The sequence below is a fragment of the Arachis duranensis genome, chromosome 9 (assembly GCF_000817695.3).
Source record: "Arachis duranensis cultivar V14167 chromosome 9, aradu.V14167.gnm2.J7QH, whole genome shotgun sequence".
In the NCBI taxonomy this organism is placed as follows: domain Eukaryota; kingdom Viridiplantae; phylum Streptophyta; class Magnoliopsida; order Fabales; family Fabaceae; genus Arachis; species Arachis duranensis.
Genome location: NC_029780.3, coordinates 102046133 through 102061076, shown reverse-complemented (window position 1 = coordinate 102061076; position 14944 = coordinate 102046133). Strand labels below are relative to the sequence as shown.

At 33.9% G+C, this 14944-nt stretch overlaps 2 protein-coding genes across 2 annotated transcripts; both read right to left on the bottom strand.

Moving 5' to 3' along the window:
• Window positions 1–274: 274 nt before the first annotated feature.
• On the bottom strand, window positions 275–2535 carry LOC107466537 (cytochrome P450 89A2). The gene is made up of 2 exons (XM_016085520.3): window positions 757–2535; window positions 275–499 (listed from the first exon to the last, which is right to left on the bottom strand). Exon 1 carries the CDS (start codon window positions 2424–2426, stop codon window positions 777–779), a length of 1650 nt encoding a protein of 549 aa, XP_015941006.1. The 5' UTR covers window positions 2427–2535; the 3' UTR covers window positions 275–499; window positions 757–776.
• A 6987-nt stretch (window positions 2536–9522) lies between these two features.
• Window positions 9523–13716, bottom strand: LOC107466556 (nuclear transport factor 2). Its single transcript, XM_016085543.3, has 9 exons — window positions 13480–13716; window positions 13125–13259; window positions 12317–12620; window positions 11569–11831; window positions 11284–11473; window positions 10947–11068; window positions 10802–10867; window positions 10558–10639; window positions 9523–10100 (listed from the first exon to the last, which is right to left on the bottom strand). The coding sequence occupies exons 1-9, from the start codon at window positions 13516–13518 to the stop codon at window positions 9886–9888; spliced, it is 1416 nt and encodes a 471-aa protein (XP_015941029.1). The 5' UTR covers window positions 13519–13716; the 3' UTR covers window positions 9523–9885.
• Window positions 13717–14944: the final 1228 nt, after the last annotated feature.

Genomic DNA, 14944 nt, shown 5'->3' with positions numbered 1-14944 from the left:
TTCAACATTTGAGTCTCTAATACATTTTTATTTTCTATAAATTTTCAAAAATTATTTTCGTTGGATAGATTGATTCTTTCGTTATTTTGAAGAGGAATTAATTAGTTTTATAATAAAAAATTTATTTATCCAATACAGATATAAAAAATTTGATTTAAGTAGTCGTTGAAGAAGTTGTTTGTCGACTTCCACCATGTTAAGTTGGCCCCATTCCTACCTAAGAGGAAAAAATGAAAGACGCTGCAATCAACTCCCTTTTAATTTCCAACTCTATACAGTGAAATTCTCCGTGTATTTCAAAATAAACATCATTTCGAGCAATTTGATACATAAAAAATGTCAATCTATCTAAACATGCCACTATGATTCATAAATTACAGAAACGATATGTTTATATTAACAGATAAAAACGTATCCATGCCAGAAAGTCCTTGCACCATTATTCCATTACTTCTAATGTTGCAGCACATACTCTTGTTTGGGAAAAGGGTGTAGGAAGCTGAAAATGAAGATAGTATCAATGAAAAGGGCATTGCTATTGACAAAATATTCAAGCCAAGGTGCTTGCAAGTAAATGCTTACATAATGAAATGCTAGATGCAGAATAAATAAGCTTATCCAGTGGTAAACCAAAATTAAGCTCAAAATGATTCTTCTTGATAACAACTGAGAAACAGTGTCATTATTTACACATGAATTATATAAAATTCACAATATTTGGACCAACTACTACATCATTGTGATCAAAAGTATCACCTTTATTAAGGGTCCTCCATTCAGATCCTAGGAGTAATATGAGCATGCAATGGATTCTTCATGACAATAGTAAACTCCTGCTTTTCAGACAAATCAACGGTTTCTCCATCGGGCACCTTCCAGTCGAAATTCCAAACCAAATTGGCCACAAAGTACTCCAAATGGAGCATTGCTAGATTAAAGCCAGGGCAGATCCTCCTCCCAGCTCCAAATGGCATCATCTTGATTTCCTTGTTCCCCGTGATATCGAAATCCTTCTCCTTCTCCAAGAACCTCTCCGGCTTGAATGCCATGGGATCCTCCCACACCTCGGGATCCCAACCTATCTGCGCCACCATGAAATTCACCGTGCCTTTCTTCGGCACCAAGTAACCATTCAACACCACGTCCTCCGTCACAGCATGCGGCAGCACAAAGTGCCCCGGAGGATGGCGCCGCAGCCCTTCCAACACCACGGCCTTCAAGTACGGCATCCTCAGCAGCTCCTCCTCTTTCACCTCCTCTCTACTCTCACCCTTCACCTCTCTAATCTCTTCTAGAAGCCTCTGCTGCACGTGCGGGTACTTCACCACATTCGCCATAATCCACTGCAGCGCCGTGGCCGTCGTGTCCGTACCGGCACTCAAGAACTCCGAACACAACGTCACCAATTCTTCATCATTCAATTTCCGCTTCTCCTCCGGCAACTCTAAATCCAACAGAGTATCCACATAAGAAACAACATCACTGCCACCGTCACCGCCACCACCACCGCGGTGTTCCGTTGCACACTTTCTAGCCCTAATTAGCGGAATCAAGACATCACTCTGCTCCTCCTTAAGCCTAAAGAACTCCTGCCACCGATTCCGGAAGAGAATCCGAGTGATTATTGGCCAGAAATTGAGGACGTTGAATCTATTAACTGCAAGAAGCAACGCTCGCTGAACACGCTCCACGTCCTTGACTTGCTTTTCGTCCAACTTTTCGCCGAAGCACATGAAGACGAGTAAGCAGAACATGGCATAGTGGAAATGATCGATGACTCTGACGGAGTGTGTGGTTTCGGAATCGGACTTGAGGCGGTTGAGGAGGACGTCGAGGACCCAGCGACGGACTGAGGAGAACGATTTGATGCGGTTAGGGTGCAGCATCTCAGTGGTGAGGTTGCGGCGGAGGGAGCGCCACGTGGAGCCATAGGGTGCGGAGTTGATGTTGTGCTGGTTGCAGGTGAGTATGCGGGAGACGGTTAGGGCAGGGGGCCGGTCGGAGAAGACGGCTCCCTTCTGGACGAGTGCCTGGTGGGCCAGGGAGCGGTCCGCCACGAAGATGGCAGGCCGGGTAGTGATGCGGAGTGTGATGACGGGCCCGTACTTGGCCCGAAGGCCGACGAGGATGGGCTCGATTTGGGAGAATGATTTAGCGAGCCAGACGACACTGGTTACGATAGGAATGTGTGGTGGGCCCGGGGGAAGACGAGGACGCGCCTGGCTCTTGTGACTGCTGCTGGTAAGAGTTATTATTATTGCTCTGATGAGGAGACACACGCATGCGGAAACCACCACCAACAACCATGTTTCCATGTTTTCAGAACTCAGAAACTCAGGTGCTTGTGATGATAACTGCTTCCAACGAAAACTAGTGAACCATAATATTAATACGTATAGGGATGGTGGATTGGTGGGGATATACATGCCCAGATGTGCCTATTTCTGACGTCATCCCTGACCTCTCTTTTAGTCCTTACCTTATCATTAATTAATGATCATATGGAGAAGGTTTTAGTAAGGAAATTTACTGAAAACATATGCTCCAATCCTTCTTATCTAAACGTGGATTTATATACAAATATGGCACCGGCCGTCGGACCAGAATTACCTTTTCTCTTCTCATTTATATTAAGAGGAGTGGTCACTAATTTTTATGATTTGTAACTTTTAATTAGTTATTATTAATATTTTTAATAGTGTAAAATTATTCATTATTTTTTATTAAGTATTGACTAAATTTTAATAAAAATACCATCTTCTAAAAATTTTTCTTATATTAATGCTTACAAAGTAAAATTAATAAAAAAAATTCAACACTATAAGTAGAATATACACCAAATAAAGGATAAACATGAACAAAAATTAATAACATGAATTAACTATCACATTATTTTTTAAAATAATAAAATAATTTAGTAACACAATCTATCGTATTTGTTATCTTATTCTACAAAATAAATAATATGATTGATATTTTATATAATCGAAAAAAATTAATTAACTATTTTTTGCACAATTTTTTTTAATGGCATAATTCTCTAACTCTTAAAATATTTTTTAATGGTATCTAAAATAGTCTAGACACATCTAACATCCAATATAGTGATCCATACATACCATATTTGCTAAAAATACTCATAAATAATAAATAAGTATTGTATAATTTAACATCCTTATTACACATAATGCATACATTATTATTCTGTTCAATGATACTCAATTTATTCGATCTTTAGTATTGACATGACCTATCAGTACAAAAGAGGTAAACAACTCAACTCTAGACGAAATTAATCCTTTCTAAATTTCATTTATGAATCTGTAGCTAAATATATCATTTGTTAAAGTCTCTTTTTATAAAACCTGTATAAATAAAATAGTAGAATAAATATTTTTTTGTCAAATTTTCATACCACTCTATCTTGTATTTTTATTATCAATTTAACAAATTGCAAGACATCAAGTAGTTGATTCAAAAATTTTATCTTCCATTGTTAGAGTTTTCTCCTTCGTTGAAAATTCCAAATCTACTCTATCACATTCCGAAACCCACAATCTTCAATTACAAATCCTTTTTTAATAGTTTAAAATCAAGAAGAGTCTCGAAAAGAAGTCCTTCAACAGTTCAACTTTCTTACTTCGAACCATGTATCCTCCCAAAATTTGGTTGATCTACCATTCCCTCCCCCTGTAGCAAGACGATGAATCATCTTCTCTCTGACATGTTACTCCTTTATTTGTAGTTGATATATGTCTCTCCATAAACCCTCTTTTATTGGTAATGTTTGAGTTGACAACAAGTGATTAGGGTTTAAGTTATTGCATGAGCACACAATCTTCTTTTATAAAAGACAATCCTCTTTTGAGAATCTCCATCACCATTTAAACAGCAAATCAATATTACGAACAATCACATTTTTCACTCCCAACCCTCCTAATTTTTTTTGTGCCTGTATTATATTATCTCCCACTTTACAAGAGCCAAGTCAGGTCGTCTAATTTTTTTCCTCTAAAAAAATCTTTTCTACAATAAAAGTATTCTTCACGCAACTGTATTTAACATCTTATACAGACTCAGATAAGAAATATGTAAACTGTTGATGACTGACTTAACGAGAATCAACCTTTCAACTTTAATAAGGATCTTTACTTTCCACAAATTAAGTTTCTCCTTCATTTTATTTACTACCACCAATTTTTGAGTTTTTACTAGCCTCGAATTTGCTCCAAAGTTAATACCAAGGTATTTCACCGGTAGAGCTATCACCTGACACCCTAGTAGTCAACACATCCATCTACTCCTGACTGCAATTAATTGGTATCAAGTTGGACTTCTCAAAATTTATACTAAATCCGAACATTATTTCAAAATACCTCAGAAGTCTTTTATAATTTTTGACTGTCTCCTCCAATGAACAGAATAATATGGTGTCATCAATAAATTGTAGATATGATAACTATATATTATCTCTACTAATTAAGAGTGGAGATATTCGCATGTTTCTTACCACCTCCTTAATCATCGTGTTCAACATATCTATCACATGAACGAGCAAAAATAGTAACAATAAATAGTCTTGACGAAGTCGTCTCTCCATCTTGAAAGGTTTTGATGGTAAATCATTAACTAGAATAGAGATTGATGCCAACCTAATACACTTCTTAATCCATGCTCTTCATTTATTACCGAACCCTATCTTTTCCAACACAATATCAACAAAATTTCACTTAACTCTATCATAGGCTTTTGTAAATCCAATTTGATAATTGCTGATGCCTTCTTCTTTATTTTTAACCATTGCAAAATTTCACATAAAATAAAAGCTTCATCATGTGTCTTTCTCTCCTTAACAAAGACACTCTGTGATTTTTTAATTAAATATGACATTATGCTCCTTATTCTTCTTATCAATACTTTAGATATAATCTTATAGATAAATCTACCCATGCTAATAGATTTGAGGTCTTTCATTTTCTTTGTCTCAACAAATTTCAGAGCCAAAGCTACCCATGTAACATTAGAGTCTACTGGCAATCTTTCCTTCTAAAAAAAACTCATCACAACTATAGTAAATGTTATTTCAATCTCCTTCTAACACTTCTTTTATAAAATTCATGTTATATCCATTACTACCTAGAGCTTTAGATGATTCACAATCTTAAACTGCCTCTTTCACTTCCTCCACCAACATTACCTCTAGCGCTACAGCCTCCTTCATCTCTATCCGATTGACTAAATCATCCCGAAAACTAATATTTGGAGAAGCTTTCTAGTTGTACAATTTTTTATAAAAGTCTCTAATTGCAACCTTGATGTTCGCATATGATTCCTCACCAATCTCTTATTAATCATCAGTATCTAAATCTGGTTGTTCTTTTTTGTCACCGACACAATATTCTGAAGGTATCTTGTGTTCCTATCCATCTCCTTAGCATGTCGAGATCTAAACATTTGCTTCCAGTGATTATCCTATCTAACATATGACTTCTTACAGCACCTAACTAATGCCTTTTTCCTTGCCTCCACCATACCATCACAAATTCCACTGCTAACTATATCATCTACCTTCGTTCTTCTTTATCTCATCCTCGAACTTTTTATCTTCTCAATTATATTTCCAAAGTGTTGCTTATGTCATCTACCCAGCAATATTGACAATATTTTTATCTTATCTAAAAATTGGATATCTTCTAATTTTCTTCACTCTTTCTTAATCATTCTTGAAAATCCTTCATGCATGAACCACAAATTTAAGCTGCGGAACGATCTTAGACCCACAAATACTCTTATATCTTTTATTATCAAAGGGCAATGATCGGATAATCCTCCCATCAACTATGTCTCCATATACATATCTAGCCATCCCAAACTAACTAAGGACCTATCAGTATGACTGCAAGACTGTCTCCTAAACCATGTATACTTGTGATCATTTAGCGTAAAGTCAACCAACTCCATATCATTCATCCATGTTCTGAAATATTCAACTGACGCTGATAAGCTAGTCGCTCCTTTTCTTTCTTCCATATGTACAATTTTATTGAAGTCTTCCATGTAACAAAAAAACACCTGACACAATCTTACAATATAACTTAATTCCTCCCACATTAAATATTTTTTCTCTCTCACATGTGATCCATACACCAATCAAATAGCACAGTAAAAGTTATCTTTGACCATAACTCCTTCTATATACAATTATCTATCTTTTTTATAGCAATTATTCAATTTAAATACTGATTCATCCCATATTAGTAATAATCCTCCAGAAGTACCAACTGAACTTATGAACTTTCAGTTAGGTCTATCACTTCTCCAAATATGAAATAAATCAAATTTAGTCACTACCTCCTCTTTTGTCTCTATCAAATCAAACATATCCAACCTAAACTTATTTTTTAAATTTTTTATCATATTCAATTTACTAACTCTTCCCATCCCCCTAACATTTCAAGAGTTTAAAATTATTTAAAATTCTTGTTACACATCTGTTTGCAATTTTTGGACGACTTCTTCAAACTTTTTTTTTGCTTATCCAATCTATGTTTCGAAGCTATTATTTCATTTTACTCCTGCAAAATAGCCATAATATTCTCCTCATCGTTGCACCGAAGAGCACCTACTCCACATCTAGTTTTCATGTCTCTATGTTCTGTCATTTCTTCTTCCTAACTCTGTCTTTAATTCTCACTATGAGACTCACTTTCTTCATCCAGACCAACCTCTATTTCTAACCCTTCTTTTACATGGTTGTCACATTCTTTCTCTTGCCCATCGCTATGAACATCTCCCAATTCCACCATTGATCTTTCCCCTCTTTCAAGTTCATTCCTACTGCAACATTGGATTCCCTTTCTTCTTGTTGTACGTCTCTGTTATAGCTTATCACTCTTCTATTAATCTGCCTAGCGGATCCTACGCCCACTTCTCGCTCAGCCGCCGCAACCCATGTCCTCCCCATCACTCATGGGTTATATTCTTCTAAGTGAATTTGTTCTTATTTTCTCACTTGTTTCATGTTTGTGCTCCTGATTGCGTCCTTTTCTTTCGTCTGCAGTAATTTTCATAGTAGCAGTAATCACTCCATCAGACTTGGCAACCGGGTCAACCCCTTCTCCTTCATTTATCGTGTTTTGTTGTTCTTAAAGTTCTGCCATTCCTTCGTTCATCCCGTCTCCTGCACCACTCGCTCACCATTCAGTATCGCCTAAGTTAGTCGCTAGTTTCATTGTTCAATTTTATTCGTCCATTAATTAGTTAGTTAAAATCGTCTATCTCTTCTATTATTTTGAAACTATTCATTTTCTCTATTCTTTGAAACTTTCAATTTTTTTATTATTTAAAATATTTTATTTTTAAGAATTTATGTGGAGAAAATCCTTTTGTTTGCCCTCCAAGAATGTATGGTTTCCTGTCAAGTGTCTAATGATGGGAGCACAACTCCAATAAAATATAAAATATCCTAGAAATTTAATTAATAATTAGCCTTTTTTCTTAAAATAATAAATTGCTCTTGGTAGTTAGACATTAGTGTCGCTGCGTCAAAATTTGAGAATTAACCTTTTTAAAGTGAAAAGTTGATAAACTATGAAAATAAAATTTAATCGCATTTGAACTAAAATAATAAATTTGTTAAAAAATAAAAAATACAAATTTAATGGTAATTAAATTTTTTTTCTTATTTTATAATTTTTTCCAACTTTAAATGATTTTTTCGTAAAAGAATATTGTTAATGGTTCGTGTTGTCTTTCGACATTTTTATATTATTATGGATGGAAAAATAGACTATCTTTGATTAAAAAAATAACTCTGTCTTAGAAAACAGAAACACACTTCATTGTAACTTCAATGAGTCCTGCAAAAGTTATTTTTACATGAAGTACTCTCTTTCTACTTTTTATTTTTTTGAAATAAATAGTTAAATTTACCTTTGAAAAATTATTCGTTCTCCAAATTAGTTATTAAAAAAAATTTTTAATCAAATTCATCCTTTAAAAATTTTAAGTTAATCATGTTAGTTCTTTTGTCATTTTCTTTGTTGATGTGTCAAAATTTACTAATATAACACGGTAAAGAATACCACAACATACATCTAAAAATCTTAATTGACTATTAATATAATAAGTTTATAAAATTATATTAAATCAAAACCTAATTAAAGGGAGAACTTAAGGTATTAGAATTCTTCAATTTGGTATTGATTTAACATAATTTCATAAACTAATCATGTTAATATTCAATTAAGACTACTAGGTGTGTGTTGTGATGTTACTTAACGTACCACATTAACAAATTCTGACACCGTTAGTAATAGAAGTGACGGAAAGACTAATATAACTAAGTTAAAATCTTTAAGACTGCGTTTGTTTGCAGAGACAGGACACAGAGATAAGAACACTGAGACACAAAATCGTGTTTGACAGAGGAGACATGGACAGAGACAATGTGTCCAGAGACACTAAATTAGTGTATTTTGTGTCCATCCTGACAGGAAGGACACAGAGATACTAACAAGGGACACAACTTATTTTTTATTTTTTTTTCATTATTCTTGTTAATTTTTTATAATTATATTTTTTATTGTTATATTTTTCATCTCAATTTTTTTGAATGAAAAAAATTAGAATAAATTAAATTTTCATAATTTGTTCTATTTTATCATGAACCAGAATACAAGAACACAAAATTGTGTCTTTATCCATTAGTGTCTTATCATGTCCTGTTCTCAGTGTCTTGTCATGTTCTATTCTTAGAAACAAACGCAACCTAAAGGACGAATTTAATTAAAAAAAATTTCAAAGACCAATTTAGAAAAATCTTTCTAAGACTATTTTTTACTTATTTTTTGGCCTTTTTCCAGGCTGAAATTATATCTGTGACACGCCATGTTTAAGTATATTCACACTCAATTCTAATATTTTTTGGCTTTATTTTAAACACCACTCAAATTATTATTTAAAGTATTAAAATATAATATTTTAAATATTATATTATAATATATATTAATTATAAGAGAAAAAGACAAATAAATCATTGACCTTTTGATTCGCAGACATTTAAGTTCTCGAAGATTTTGAAAATATATTTAAGTTCTTGACTTTTTTCAAAACCTGGACATATCAATTCCTCATGTTCACTTGAATTTGTCAAACTCAACAAAAAAATTAAACGTGATTCCTATTGTATTGACCTAGTTGATACAGATGCACACGTGAAAGAGTTTTTAAAATTGAACAAATTAAATTCAAGAATCGATATGTCTAAATTTTGAAAAAATCAGGGACTTAAATATATTTTTAGATCCTCAAAAACTAAAATGGTCGCAGACCAAAAAATCAGAGATCAATTTATCCTTTTCTCTAATTTATAAAACATGAATTTAAATCAAACAATATAAATCTAAACGTAGTTTCATACAGGAAGCCCGAAACTGAACCCTAGTTTTTATCTCCCAAACATTGTAAGTAGCGGAACATGGCTCTATTTTTTAGATCATTTTTCTTGTAAGCCTTCATCCATTAAAAGGAAAAGCCGAAAAGGCGTACCATTAATAAGTAGCAAGGAATGCAGACTAGCACAGGAAAAGACAAGATATGATCAATGTACAATATACAAATTGTTGCATCAAAATCATCTCATCAAACAACATAAAACTATGAGGTAATCATGAACCTTAGATGAAAATAACTATACTTCAATGGTCATTAAACAACCCAAGGGATATTTTAGACCTGCCAACTAATCATAATGAAAATTCCTGAAGAAACAAATAAACCATGAAGCCCCTTAACAAAAATAATAAACCATAATTTAAGATTTCAAAAATTATAGAACTCAAGTGTCTTCTTCTGGATTCATTTTGGTACTTTTGGCAAAAAAATTTATGTTGACTCAGCATGATTGTGACCATTTCTTGGTGCTTGGTGCACTGAATATCCTCTCTCGTGGCGGGGACTTGGTCTATAGAAACCATTTCCTTTCGGTCTGTTATACTCTCTTTCACCTCCATCTTGGCCACTTTCCCTGCCGAGGTTCCTCGAGCCGTAACGCCCTCTTTGGGTATCTGACTGATAGCTACCCCTCCCTCTACCTCTTCCTGTTGAGAATACAATAATCATAAAAGCAAAGCTACTTCAGAATGCTTGTAAACATTTCTTTATGAATACAAAATCTTCAATTTCGCTGCATGAATCAGACAATACTATTACATCTTCTTGTGTCTACATTCAAGTTATTAAATTTCAATCCTTAACCAGTGTGAATGCCATCATTAAAACAACATAAAGAGTCAACTTTTGATTAGATAATGTATCATTTTGAATATTTCATGACACGAAACAAATTAACTGGCTAACTGCGACGTGGACCAAGGATAAATATCTTTGTCCATGTCACCAGGAAGAGTCCATCAAACAGTGCGGTTGACAAGGATATCAGCATGAAAGCTACCATGATCCATAGTCAACATAATTGAGCTCACGCAATTAGCACTAAACAACTTAATTTGTTAAAAAAAGAAGAAAAACATTAAATAAGAATAAAGGAAAGCATACTTCCTCCACGGGAAGGGATGTTACTGTTTGGTCTCCGCTCTTCGATGTATACTTGTCTTCCTCCTACCTCTACAGATCCTGCCTGCAAAAGTATAAAATAAACATGAGAAAACAGAATTTGAAATCAGAAACTAGGCCCTGGGAAATTAAGACTTGTAAGGTGCAACCAGAGGCAAATAGATCAATAATTTTGAACAGGTGATAATGTACAATAAAGCAACTCATTTAAAACTGAAATCTAAACCTTGACTGCATTATGAACGCCGCTCATATCTTCAAATTCAACAAATGCATAGCAAACTCCGACATCCTGAAGAAAAGTGAAAAGTTTAGGTTTGTAATGGGATATGAATTAACCGGCATACTTCATTGAAGACGTAAACACATACCTTCCGGCTTCTTATGACAACACCATCAGGCCTGATCCTACCAAAATTCTTGAATTCCTGTTCAATATCAGCAGCAGACACAGCAGGTGACAAGTTTCTCACATAAACAGATTTGATTTCATCTGAAAGAAAATGGAACAAATTAAAATACACAGAAATAACAAACGAGTACATGATAAACAATACGGACTAGCACATTGAAGGATTCAAACAAACAACTTTATTGGTAAAAACTGGAAATAAAGATAACATAATGAACCATCAAAATGTAATTTACACCCAAAAAAAAAATACTAAATAATAAAAAAAACACTCAGTAGAAGAACAAAATACTCACAATAACCTTCGTCTTCTGTTGCAGGGACCTCTTCAGCTGCATCAGTTCCAAACCTATCAAGTGCATTAGTTGAAGCAGTTGTTTGTTGATTGCTACTCAGTGGGGTATTATCCCATTCCAAGGAGGACACGTTCGTTTGCAATGGCTGAGAAGCTACAACTGGTGCAGATTGTCCTTTGGCCACCCGTAACTTGCAAGGACAATAATAATGGTCAATTCCAAAGTCATCAATAAATTCCAAACGAAAACATTGAGGCACTAATGTATTGGATGATTCACACATACTATGGAAGCATAAGTTTGTTTTAGAGGCTCCTCAGAAGACTCTTCCGCAGCAGGTACCTGGTCTTGCACAACATTGACAGTTGATTGAAGTGAACCATGTGACTCTTCAGCAACAACCTGCTCCTGAATATGTTCAGAATCATGGACGCGCTGGATTTGTTGCTCTGCAAATCCATAATTATCAACTACGCCATTTTCTTTAACCTCATTTGTAGTGACAAACTCCCTTGCCTGTAAATCTCCACCCAACAGGTAGCTGGAGACTGAAAAACAGATAGCTCTCACTAATTGAACAAAATATTACAAGTCATGAGAATCAATTATGCTGGTTATTACATAATCAGCCACAAGGATATGCTCACTATTATGCTACATATAATATATTAAAGTTAAACTAATGTTGCTGAAATTTTTCTAAAAGAATATGCTCTATAAAAACATTTATCACTAATTAATTCAATTAACAGAATGCAGAGTCGCCATCCAAGCTAAAGAACAGGATCCAAGCTAAAGAATAGGAAGGTCCCATCGAGAGACAAGAAATCCCAAACACAACTTCTAAGAAATTTTATTAGAAGCAGAATATCTCTTTCCTTTTCTTCTAATGAAAATTTTCTTTTATATGAAAACAGAAAAATCTTACTTTGTGTTTTTCTTCCAATTGCAATTACAATAAGTCCATAACTAACAATTGAAGCAATAATTATAAACACGAGTATAAGAACCTAAGCATGAAGTCAGAACTTACCTGGATTATTTGTGGTAGGAGCATTCAATTTTGAATCAAGATTGTTCTGAGCTAGAAAGACTGCTTGGTGATGATGAATTGGTTCCTCTTCAACAAAGTGAAAAATGTCATTTAAAACAAAATATCCTTTTTCTTGTGGTGCAAGGAAGAACGTTTGCATAAATTTTCTCCTCAAACTGTAGTCCTTAAGTTGCACAGATCCAGAAACCATCACAAGAACACCACCACTCCAAGAATCCAAAGATTGTGCAGTTTTGATTTCGATTCCGGTATAACTGAGTGACATAACAAGTGCATGGATTTGCTGCCCAGAGGAAAATTTCTTTAATTAAAGGAAAAACTTGTTCCAAGGAAAAGGTTCATGTAAGATCAACAACAACAGGCTTTAAAAACAAGGAGTTTTAACTCAGATTAGAGAAGATATTTTCATCTCACTACCCCCTCCAACCTTTTCCAATACAAAACACACAAACAGATGAACATTCATCTAACAATTCCAGCTCTCCAATTGCAATTGAATACTCCACATCACTATAACTATACTTCATAATGACATAGAAACAGATGAACATTCGTCTAAACCATCTATCAACTGCCATAATGGTGCTTCATGAAATTCTTTCATTACAAAATCTATCATTACATAGGTAAACAGATGATCAATCTATCAAAATCCAAATTTTCATTACAAACAATCAACTAAGATCCTTCCCCAAATGGTGCTTCATGAAATTCTTTCATGACATAGGTAACAATCATAAACAGATAGATAACAATAACCAAAACAAGGGGAGGCTAAGAAATTTACTAGCATGGCGGTCGCAGTCTCCCTAGCATTGCCATCGATTCGAACCATGGTGCTAGCATCAGAGTAGAACTGGAACACCAACTCTGGCTTGTGCTGAAGAACATGGTAATACTGCCCCACAAAGTATGTCCCAACCTGAAAATCACACACAATAGCCAAAAGATTAGTTAGTGTTTGGATTTAGTTAATCATCACGCAACAAAAAAGGGGGGCTTTTATTCTTTTTCACCTAAAAAGTGTGAAACTTTCTCTTCAACATTCTCATTACAAGCTTTTTGACTTTAAGGGGAAAAAAAAGGCGAATCCAAACACTGAAAAAGCAAAACAGAGGTTTTGAGAGAGAAAAGAAGGGAACCTGGGCGGCACTGACGGCAAAGGGGTAGGCAGTGGCCATTGCAGAGAAGGCCCCTAAAACCCTAGAATTTGTATAAAAACCCCACCTTTGGATCCGCAATAAGCCTTTGAAGATCTGCGGAAGCAAGCAGAGCCAGAAATTGAGGGTAAGTTCACTGAAGAGGGTGGGGTTTTAGAGAGAGAAAATGCGGAGCCTTTCAGACAAAGAGAGAACCTTTCCGGGGGAGAGAGACAGAGTGAGATTTCGGGGGAAAAGATTTCGTGTTTTATTTTTTGTCTTTTTATCTTGAATGGGCCGAGGCCCAAAGTAAGACCGTACAAAGAAAGGCATCTACAAAGTCACATATATGCAGTAAAAAAAAAAAGATATTGGTACCACTTACCACCATAATAACAAGTTTAATCACCCGTGCCATGCACGTGATAAAATTAAAATTAAAATTTTAAATTATTTTGTTAAAATTAATTTAAATTATAATAATTTGATTAATAAAAACATAATATATTATGCATTGTTTATTTTTTCTCAATATAGTGTTAATTGGATTAACTCTAAAATATTTATTAATTGGTTTTAGTAATCTACTTTCTTCAATAAATTAGACATATGTACTGAATGTCACCATAAATAATCTAGTAATACTTAAATTCACCAACAAATTTTTATATGTTGATTTATTATGAACTAAGAACATATCAAAATCAGCTCAAAATGAATAACAAATTATTAGAGAATTCTAATGCAGAAAGTTCTCCAATAAACAATAAATAATTTAAACCCACTAAATAACAACTCAACACTATCCTTTAATACTTGCAAAATATATACCTGAAACAATATTATATCAATGTTAGTATACAAAATTATATGATTAACGTAATTATAAAATTATTTATTAGGAGAATAAAATAATACAAATTTTTATGATAATTTTAATATTCTCAAGTTGTAAATGTACAAGAAGAATGCATTATCCATTAGCACAAAAAATTTGTCAAATTTTTTAATTGATAGTAATAAATTTTAATAAATTAATAAATTTAATTAAGAGATTTCGTTATTACCTTTTTATTATAAGCTCTAAAAAACTTCTCTATATACCACATTCATCGTGCAGTTATCTTTCAAGTACATGTGATCTTGCAACAGCACCCGCAGACTATCTTTACTTGTTACTCTTAATAACGCAACATATAATTAACCATAGGTGAAAACTGATCTTGGAAGGTATATTTCAACTTTTGATAGAGTTTGTCTCTGAGACTTATTTATTGCCATTGCAAATGACATAATAATTGGGAATTGTCTTCTTTGAAACCTGACCAGAAATGTTTCGATATTTGGAATTAGATTCAATTTTGAAATAAGAACAATACTTTCAGCTTTATTACTGATGGTTATTAGTGGCTATGAGAATGGGGGTTGAATCTTAGCCCCTTTTTGCTGAATAACACTTTCTGCTTTT

Excerpts from the sequence above, each read along its gene's own strand:
- LOC107466537 (XM_016085520.3), bottom strand. The coding sequence starts at position 2,426 with ATGTATATCCCCACCAATCCACCATCCCTATACGTATTAATATTATGG.
- LOC107466556 (XM_016085543.3), bottom strand. The coding sequence starts at position 13,518 with ATGGCCACTGCCTACCCCTTTGCCGTCAGTGCCGCCCAG. Across the intron at positions 11,832-12,316 it reads TCCTACCACAAATAATCCAG|TCTCCAGCTACCTGTTGGGT; the intron begins GTAAGTTCTGAC and ends TCTGTTTTTCAG. Across the intron at positions 11,474-11,568 it reads AACAAACTTATGCTTCCATA|TTACGGGTGGCCAAAGGACA; the intron begins GTATGTGTGAAT and ends TGTCCTTGCAAG.